The sequence below is a fragment of the Brachycentrus maculatus genome, unplaced genomic scaffold, assembly GCF_059751285.1.
Source record: "Brachycentrus maculatus isolate JH-2025_06_01 unplaced genomic scaffold, ASM5975128v1 h1tg000720l, whole genome shotgun sequence".
NCBI lineage: Eukaryota > Metazoa > Arthropoda > Insecta > Trichoptera > Brachycentridae > Brachycentrus > Brachycentrus maculatus.
The window spans coordinates 1-11304 of NW_028281451.1; the positions used below are offsets into that span (position 1 = coordinate 1).

The 11304-nt window shown below is 30.2% G+C and overlaps 1 protein-coding gene across 1 annotated transcript; it reads right to left on the minus strand.

Annotated features, from left to right (window-relative positions):
• Positions 1-620: 620 nt before the first annotated feature.
• On the minus strand, positions 621-3137 carry LOC148300417 (uncharacterized; the record flags this gene model as incomplete). Its single annotated transcript, XM_088274833.1, has 3 exons — positions 2967-3137; positions 2455-2601; positions 621-750 (listed from the first exon to the last, which is right to left on the minus strand). Coding segments are annotated over exons 1-3 (313 nt in total), but the record flags the coding sequence as incomplete, so codon positions are not given.
• Between the last annotated feature and the right edge of the window lie 8167 nt (positions 3138-11304).

The window sequence follows — 11304 nt, forward strand, 5'->3', positions numbered from 1 at the left end:
ATTTTCATTTATTTGGCAAGTATTCTATTATCGATTAAGTACCATACCTATCTAATATGGAGAGTAGCATGAATTGCATTAATTTAAAGACATTTCATTTTAAAAAGCAGCAGAAAGGAGAAAAATTTACACTTTCAAAATGTGGTGTTGGAGGCGCTTGCTCCAAATTCCATGGACAGCTAGACGCAACGAGTCCATTCGCCACGAACTACACTTGGATGGCTTGACTCTGGCCAATGTCTGTCAACGTTGCATGTGGCAACGAGGATAGCCTGGAACGACTGGTTGTGATCAGTAGCCTGGAGGGGAAGAGAGGGAGAGGAAGTTCTCCACACGATGGATCGATCAAATTAAGGCAGCAGCAGGCACCTCGGTGGTTGGAGCGCTACATGCAGCGCAGTCAAGGGATAACTGGAGAAGAGTCATTACTTCCACAAGGGTCACAACTCTCAGTAATGAGGAATAAGACCGAGAAGAAGAATCAAAATTAGATATATTATAACTATCCGGTATCCAGCTGGATATTAACTTACTATCTGGTGTCCGGCCTATCCGGACGGACACTGGATATGGATTTCATCTCTAGTTCATATGATAACAATGTAACATAGCGGGCTTACCCTTAGTGCAGTGAGGACATACATATTTGCGTTCAGCTCGATGATTCCTCATGTGATTCTGGTACTTGAGATTCTTATCGAAGGACTTGTTGCACAACGAGCAGTAGAACATGTAGTCCTCTCCGGACGTCTGCCAAGAAATATTATTTTCTCAAATGAAAATCATCAAAAACACCTAACAATTATTAATTAATAAATTACCCGTAGTGGGGTTTATAAAAATTGGACTTATAAAAACAAGTAGTCATAAAAAACAGGATTTTTCTGGCCTATTGAGAATAGGACATTTTTGATAAACTATGCATATCGTGGGTATACTGGCAAAAAAAATTAACTCTAAAATCCTTGTTTGAATAATCCCTGATATTTTAAGCTTTCAGCCTGAATAAAATACCCGCTATTAAACTAAAAGTTAAATTTACTTTTAAAACGACATTGATATGACATTTCAAACTACTTAGTGTATTTTGCCAGTTTATAGAGTGTTGAAAACTTTATAATATGCATCATTAAGTTAAAATTGCATATATTCGAGTTAGCGTTTTTTGCCAGTACACCTACGATATTAAAGATATTCTGATTTACAGGTATGATTCTGAAATAAAAAATTTAAAAAATTCTCAATATGACAATATTATATCACACATATTAACAAAAATTATGATTTTATTTCTAAATCATAAAAAATAAAAAAAAATAAAACATTTGGTCTTGCATTTTTTTTCATTACACTGTCAAATAAAATAAAAACTTTTTAATACTGTGATGATATCAATGTTATAATTAATTGACATAATAACAATTAATGATATTCTTGCCTTGAATGTGAATACAATCTAAAAGAAATATTTAAATAAATATTGATAAACAGATTGGTTTTTTTAAAATTTCATTAAAACAAAATATGTAAACATTCAAGTGGTGTTGTTTTGAGAATTTATTTGAAATATTGTTGTAAATAAAAGGGAAATTCTAGCGCAAAAAGTAGCAACACTTTGATAATTTAATATAAATAAAGTGCTTATCTAACACACCTTGGGTATTTACTTATTGTCAAAAAACAGTTTTTCGTTGTTGTTAATACTGAAAAAAAACAGCTATAGTGATTTTGTTTCTGGATCCTACAAATTTTTATATACATAAAAAAAAACACACACACACACACAGACAACAATAAACTAAACAGTGAGAATACCCTAAGCATCAAAGTATAATATATTACTGGGCTTATTATGTATTTCATGAAAAATGTTGATAGATCTGTTGATGGTAAATAATCACTTGTACATACTGAACATCTGATAATAACATAGAAACGTCTAACTCATGAAAATGATATTTTATTTATTGTTTCGGCATTAACTTTGTGGTAAGACATGTTACAATGATTAAAGAAAACACTTGTTTTTTACCACTCGAGTTTTATTATAGACTACATGTTTCAGAAGTTAAACTTCCATCATTCAGTTACTATACAGACCTGAATGATGGAAGTTTAACTTCTGAAACATGTAGTCTATAATAAAACTCAAGTGGTAAAAAACAAGTGTTTTCTCTAATCATTGTATCATGAAAATGATGTTTAATATATATTTTTTAAAGGTGAAAGATGATTAGAAAATGGCATTTGTATTTGATACTGGCGTTTTATTAGACAGAACTTTGGGTTAAAGATTATTTTTTCTGTGTTAAAGATGTAATAAGAATCGAGATATAGTTCAGAAAGCGCAGAAATACAAACATGCAACAAATGACAGATTTTTGGACTGTCATTTTCGCCTGTTATTATTGTGGTTACGTTTGCAAATTTTCATGTGAAATAAAAAATAAATACCTGATGCATGTATAGTTTTCCATCTTGAACCAGAATCTGAGGTTCTACGACTGAATTTGCTTCAGAATTTGACTCAGCGTTGGCATCTCTCACGTATGGCTGACATTTCGCGCAAGCAAATGTTGTACTGTCTCCTGTCGTAAATAGCTGTCAAAAAATAAAACACCATAAAAATAAATAAGTAAAAAAAAGACACGGGCGGAACAAAGTGACACGTAAAAATGTAACGCGACTAGTTTATTTTTCCAAAATAAACGATCCGCCTTAAAACAAAAATACTTCTCACAAAAAACCATAAAAAAACATACGCCTTTTACTCTCCAGATATCGCCTTGACTTGCTAACTTCGCAATATTGAAGTGAGCATTTCATCTAGAATGATGATAAATGAATACTTATACATCATTTTTAGACATTTTGTAGAAATTACGACCAAAAGTCTGGATCAATCTTTGCGAAGTAGGGAAGTCTTACTAGTAAAAAATGACAACAAAAATAATGTTTTCACTTACGTTCCCCGGCTGTAGGCAAAAACTGCAAACATCCATAGCTTTCCACAATAGTTTTATACACTAAACTAGTCGTCATAAAATGAGCTGCCGCGGCGTAGATCATAAAAAGGATGGAAAAGCCATTACTCGCGCTAAAAATCAAATAAAAAAACAGTGTACGCTTCATCACCTACACAGAATAAGTTGGTAATATAATCATGTTTTTTCACAAGTGCATGGCTGTCAAATGCATAATATTGAGCTGTCATATGGCGGTAGGTACTGAAAAGTTCTTATCTGATTTTCATATAAAAAAAATAATAAACACTTTTAATAATTAATTACTTAAAACTTTTACAAAATTATGGGTTAGAAAACAATTTTTTATATAAACTTAGTGAGAAATTTACATTCTATGGAATTCACGTTAAATTTCGGTACGGTGGAGGCCCAGAATTATAAAAAGCATACAAAAACTTTTTTTTTTCTGTGGAGAACATTTGCACTTTTTGTTAGAAGCCAAAATTGTAGAATTTCATTGCAGCAAACATTCACTATTTTTGTCCTTTTTTGTGGAACTCAGTGCTAAATTTCCCTATTATATAACTTACAGAAACGAAATGAAAATAAATAAAGATGTGTAAAATAATGTAAAGTATGTACAAATCAACAGCATATTTTGCATTCTTAGCAGATATTTTGAAAAAAAACTACCAATTTATAACTTTTACATTTTGGCTGAAATAAATAATAAAATGTATTTAAATTGATTGTAGGCACACACCTTTTTTGCTCTAGCAAAAATATTAATTTTAATTTATTTACGCACCAATAAATCATTTGCGGTAAAATGATTGAAAATTGTGAAGGTTGCCAGGTATTTTAATAAATATATTTATATATAAGTATGCTTATAAAACTGGTTTCTTTGGACAAACAACTAAAAATAAACAAAAAGTCGTCAGCTGGCTAAATTTTGTTCTGGAACTACCTGACCATTCCCCCCTTAAAGGTCGGTAATAATTATATCTACCGAAATTAAAGCAAATAATAAAGATAAGCTTTGTTTTACTCCTTAACTCGACAAAAAAATAAGAATGGCCTCGTTAATGAAATACAAAATATGTAGTTTATTGATTCTATTTTCCGTTTCTGTTATTTCATTTAGGTGTTTAATATATCATTTATTGTTTTATACATAAATAACTCACAGTCAAAGTAACTAGAACAAGTTAGTTTGTCAGACAAATGATTTTCCAATGGCGTGCGAGTGTATGAAATGTTTTCTTGTTGACTTTTAATCTCGAGTATTGATATGAGAAGTGCGAGGAAAGATCAAATAGATTATTGAATAATAAAACACACAGTAATTGTGATAATATTGTATTCATTACATAAATAATACTTACCCAAAAATCTGAGTATCGACATCATCACTAAAAAATATACAGTATTAAAAAAACTGTAGATGCTAAATTATAACAATAACGAAAAATCAGGAATATCAAAAATATATACAAAGCAAAACAACTATTTTTTTAATGAAAACTACAAATAAATGCAGATATATTTCGTTAAAAATACACAAATTTGTACCAACAAATAATGTTTATGCCCCATTTAAAATATTATAATTTGTACAATTCATATTATAGGTCTGTTTATAACTAGCAGACAACAGTCGGCTATTGCTAAATATTATTTGCTAGTACCACGATCGCTGAGTATGATAAAATATTGAAAGATGTAAAAAAAATCACGTCAATTATAAATGATTATACTGTATCAAAAATATCATATAATATATTATCAAAATCAATTCTTTTCTACAAGCCACACGTCTAACTGCGAGCAGTTTTGAATTTTGAAACTGCTATTTTTATTTTTAAAAAGGTAGCAAGATCAAATAAAAAATGTATTTATTTAACCATATTTCAGCTCTAGAGCTAGAATCTTTTTTGGGAGGCACAGTGTTACTAGACACAAAATTTAATTAATGAAATAATCAAATAAAAATTTCCTAGTTGGCAATTCTGCATTCTCAAAAAAACAAACCTATGCCCGTAGACTTATTCAAAAATCATATATTATATTAAATTAATAAATAACAAAATATATCGATCCTAGTATTATCGTTTTTTTGTCCGCCTCTGTTACATATATGGTGGTCAGCGTGCTTGGCTACCGTGCTGGAGGTCCTGAGTTCGATTATCAGAGGGATAAAAATAAATATAAGTGACTTTTCACCACAATATTTATTAAATATTACCTGGGACTGGTACTTGAAACCCAGGGCTAATCACCTTTTTTAAGATAGGAATTGCATTTATTATTTACCTTGCTTATTATATATAAGATCATTTAGTGGAATTTTGTTTCTTCTAGCTAATTCACAATATGTTTTATTTGAATCTGTGTTGGGAGGGCTAATAACCTTTCCTTCACGTATTTAACAATCAAGATGACACGAATGTTTCTATAAGAATACATATATACGAAGCAATGTCCTTTGCTAAATTGTGTGCGAATAAGGGTTAGAAGACGAAGATGATTATATTGTAAATTTCGGTTTAAAAGAATCTAGATTGCACCTCTAACTGCACTCGGGCCTCAAGTCAGCGCATAATGAAAATAAAACAGTTACGCGAAACGTTCGACAAAGACTAGATATAAGAAAATGATTTATAAATAATTGCTGTATCGAATAATTTAAATAATAATAATTTTAAATAACTGATTATTTATAATTAAATAAAATGGAAATTAAAATACCAAGATGTTAAATAAAATGTGCGCATATACTCGTATTAGCTTTTTATACTGCAGATGAGTATACAAATAATTTATACAAAAAGTTAAAATAGTGTTTTTTTAAAATTAATAACCGTTGAAATGGTATAAAAAGATTTTCGTTCAATTTGATAGATTTATTATTATATTACTAGATTTAATTTTATACAAGTAAACAAATTAAATAAAAACTTTAATTATGTACTTATATAGTGCTTAAAAATCTACTTTTTAGTTGATGTCCACTTAAAATATTTATTTTCATAATGGGAATACAATTTTTCAAGGAGTTAAGAAAGGTAGGGTAAAATAATACTTTTATTAATTAATTCTGTAGTCACTTTGTGGTAAAATCCATACATTTTTAATTTAAGTTTTACTTGGTAAATACCACCTTCTCCTAAAATCTAATGTGACACGTGTTTCGATATATTCCGCACCATTTTCATCCATTTTGTGTTTAAAATGATGCGGAATGCACCGAAACACATGCCACAACAGATTTCAAGAAATAGTGGTATTTGCCAAGTAAAACTCAATTAAAAATAAAAATTGTACAATTGGTACAAAAAATAGAGTGAAATTCAACTACCTTAACAAGTAAAAATAAATGTTTTTATATCGACCTGTTTTGGAATTATACATAATAAAATAATAAGTAAATCGCTTCTCCATTTTTATTTTATTTGACCAGCGTTTCATCGTTACCGACATAATTATTTTTTACATATTATCATGGTCTGATGATGTAGGTATCGATAAAACGCTTGTCAAATGAAATAAAAATAGAAAAAATATTTAGGTAGGTACTTGTTTTATTTTTACATAAAATACAGTTTCACCAAGATATCAAAATAAAAACACGCAATAAATATTTTCATACATATTGTGGCTAATTGAGTAAATATAATTTTTAAAGATTTGAAAATATAAACCCCATCATTAGATCATGGAAGGTATTAAAATATATAGCTACCCTTATTTGACAAAATTTTCCACCCCTAATTTTTAGTAAACACCATTATTAGGTACCTCCTTACAGTTTTTACAAAGTACTAAACAGTGGTGGGATTCAGCCGATTCGTACCGGTTCGCTAGAATCGGTGCCTAAATTTTTCAGAGTTCGCCGAACCGATCCTTCACCCTTTGTGTCACACAATTTTCCGATTGAGATCATGTATCGGAGATAAAAGAAGTCGCCTTAATATTAATAATGTAGCTAATTTGATGGCGATTGATTTGATAGGTTTCCCATTAGATACCTGGGACCCAGTTCCATCAGTACAAGAAAATGTAACCACACAGCGGATGACACTAGGATTAAAAAAAGGAAAAGCAAAGTATGTAGACGACAACCAAAAGGCAATTTGGAAGTATTTAAATAAAACTGACTGAATTCTTTTTGGTTATTTTCTTTCATGTACTCTGTTCGTTATATTTTTTAGTTATTTCGTGTAGGGTGTAGATATCTACTTTGTTACAGAGATTGTATATATATTACGATTTATGTTCTACATACACATTTACAACAACAGGATTCGGACCTCACATACTAATAAAAGAGTTTCTGCTCAATAAAAAGCTTCTTTTCATCTCACCAATAGATGTTTCTAGTGAAGTTCTAAATGTTTCAAATTGGTTTTATACATATACTTATGTATATATATATATATATATATATATATATATATATATATATATATATATATATATATATATATATATATATATATATATATATATATATATATATATATATATATATATATATATATATATATATATATATATATATATATATATATATATATATATATATATATATATATATATATATATATATATATATATATATATATATATATATATATATATATATATATATAGAACTTCTAAGAATTTGAGTAATGTAGTTTCAATAATGTGTAGAATTGGTGAATGTTACACGTGTGTAAAGTGATCACTTATTGCCTATGACGGTCGTCAGCCCCGCAAATGCCCAGACTACCATATTCTTCTTCTTCATCCTTGATAATATGTCAAAAAATAATATTCTACAACACTGTTACATTACCTACTTTTAATTGACTTTTAAATTTGTACCTACTATTACATGTAATTGGAGCATTCTCAGTTGTTATGTGAATGTTCTGTTTATGTGCAGAATAAAAAACAAATAATTGAATAAATGTAAAAACTATTTTTTTATAAGGCGGGGAAGGGGTTGGGATAGTACCTAAAGGGCGAACCGGTTCTTAAAAATGTTGAATCCCATCACTGCATATAGTATACAGGTTACAAGAATTAATGCAATATAGATGTTCAATAATGGACAGAATGCTGATCGTTACACAAGTGTATAAAGTGATCACTTAGGCCAGTCAAATGCAATCAAGAATTACAATAATATACAAATTTATTACAATATTTTGTATCAAGAATTGTGCAAAATCAAGGGTTTAACTTGCTTAAGAATTTTTTGTGAGATATTTTCTTCCATACATACATCTTATTTTAAATCAGCTATTCAGGAGACTCTGTGTATTTGCTTAGATCATGAATTATTCTCATACTATGGTATTAGATACGTACTATGTTTATTAGAGTAGAGCTGATATAAAATTATTTGCCCAGTTTCAATGCGGGTGATTAAAAGCTTACATGGTCTAGGTTATTCATAGTACGCGGGTCAATAAAAAGAATTCTATGGAAGTTGTAAATACTCCTGATAAATAGCGTGTGAAATTCTGCAATACTTGTTTCAATACGTGTGTTATATTGCTAACTTTATCACATGTAAATTTGTAACACCTTATTGTACAGTGTGGCGCAAAATTAATCACCCTATTGAAAGATGTTATAATTTTAGCAAATGACGTTGTACGTCATTCATATTTGATATTTGTGAACTAGACAACTGCCGAATACAATCAAATTTACGGGCACACATCGCTCACTCCTTTCAATAACGTCATAAATCAAAAAACTTGATTTTTCAGTAGAACGTTTTTTAAGTTTAGCAATATAATACAATGTATTAAAAATGAATATTAAGCCACTTATTGAACTTTTTACCATGCAACAGATCTTTTTGGTAAAACCTGAATGTTTTTTCTCCATTTGAATAATATTAAGTATATTTCAAAAATACTTAAACAATACCTTTTCTTCAAAATGCAAAAACAACACTTTCTGCCCTGTAGCGGGTAAATATTAAGTTAAAAATATGCCTCTTTTGCTGGGATATAGTACATTTTCTGGGCATTCCGAAAACATGCACAACTGGAAATTGACGATTTTTGATTTATGACGTTCTTAAAAGGAGTGAGCGACATGTGTATCAACACTGGGGGCAGCCACTGACGGATATTATATTTTTCACTTAATTAAAAAATTGTAAAGGTCAAAATAAAGATTTCCGTCACTCGTTATTTTTTTTTCATTTTGTAAAAAAAGTTATTCAAAACCAAAATTGGATGATTAATTTTGCGCCACCTTTGTTTGTATATTGCAGCTGTCTTTTCACAAATATCAAATTTGATTGATGTACAACGCCATTTGCAAAAATTATAGCATCTTCGATAGGGTGACCAATTTTGACCCACCCTGTACTTGTGATGCGTAATCAATATACATATATTTAAAGGTTACCACCTTCTTCTACTGACCCTTATCTGCACCCAATGGTGCATAGGACACTGCGTCAAATTGGTATGTATATTCGATCGTGTATTATATGAAGGCAAAGTGACCAGTCCTGCGCTTCAGGCACCAATTCAGAGTAATCGTAAATAAATATTAGTGACAAAACACATATTTTGTGCTGATAGGCGCCGTGGGGTAGTTGGGTAATTCTCGTTTGCGAAATTGGCGTCGCGGGTTAGATTTCCGCCAAGTGCGAAAAAAATCAACAAAGATTTATTTTCAATTGGTCTGGGTGTTTGTGATGTATTTTTCACACTCCTTCCTTACAATCCTACCTGCAGACAAGCCTCTAAATGTAGAGATTTTGCGGGTTATTCCTTTTTTTTTTAAATAACCCACCTTGGGAAGCGAGACCGGACCTTCAGTATGGTAGCCAAATGTGCTAAACACTATACCACGGATGCTCGGCTGTCCAAACTCAAAACACAGTAAGGGACATTTTTTTGTAGTACGTTTTTTTTGCATTTTTTGACTAAGTAGATCCTACTTAGTCCAAAAATGCAAAAAAAACCTACTACAAAAAATGTCCCTTACTGTGTTTTAAGTTTGGACAGCCGTGCTAATACCCTGATTTTTAATTTTTATGCAGCTTATAACCAGATTATTTTACTCACACCATTTTTGGATGTATCCAATTTTTTTTTCATAAATCTAGATTATCTCCAATTATAGGAGTTATTTTTCACATTATTTTTTGATATCTCATCAAAGATGAAGAAGAATATGGAAGTCTAGGCATTTAAGGGGCTGATGACCGTCATAGGCTGGTTAAAGTGATCACTTTATACACGTGTAACATTTACCAATTCTACCCTTGATTGACAATTACACTACTCAAATTCTTGGAAGTTCTACATAGATGAACCAATTTAGAAACCTTGTTCTTGAATCACTAGAACTTCACTAGAGACATCTATTGGTGATCAGCCCTGTAAATGCTCAGACTTCCATATTCTTCTTCATCTTTGATGAAATGTCAAAAAATAAAACTCTCTTATTTTTATACGTCACCTTACCTTATTTGGTATATTATGACACAGCTATTAATCCATCATGTCGGCTGCAAGCCATAGCATGAATATATCATCATCAAATGTCGCATTAAACAGTACAGGGATGGAGAATCTTTTTCAGCCTGAGTGCCATTTTTTTTCAATATATGTCGCGTGCCACATGCCATGAAAATAAAAATGCATCAAATCTTTGTGTAACCTCAGATTTTTAATATAAACAATGCATAAATACTTCGAAAAAAAATATTTCAATACTTATTTATGGGAAAATAAAAAAATATAAAAAAATACATCATAAAAATGAAAAACCCTTAAATCATCATTATTAGTTAGATTTTTGCTGTCGGATGCTAGATGCATTTTTTTTATGCGGAAAATAATAAACAATGCGACCTATTTATGCATGAATGTCATTATATCCTTCGTTTTTGTCGTTTGCGACATTATTGATGAACCAAGAAAATACGCATAGCTATTTAAATATGTTTTGATTTTTTTTATAAAATCACTTTTTCTCTTCTTTTCGATTTTTTTCTCTTCGTTCGTGGGCCACGCAAAATGTTCTCGCGTTGTTCGCCATCCCTGATATACTATGAGGTATTTATGTATCACTTATGCAGCTCGCTTCGCAAAGACATCGCTGTAATACATATTAGCAGAGTACAAGAGGATCGTCCATCATCAGCCAGACAGCTGATAAACATTAAGTGCCCTTATAATATGATTCTTGACTTATATCTTACTGAAGACTTTTTACACTCGTTTCTGCAAAGACATGTTTTCCAAGAAATATTTTATAAAATACATAGTGAAATTATTTTATAAAGGCAAAGTGAAACCTTCAATGTCGC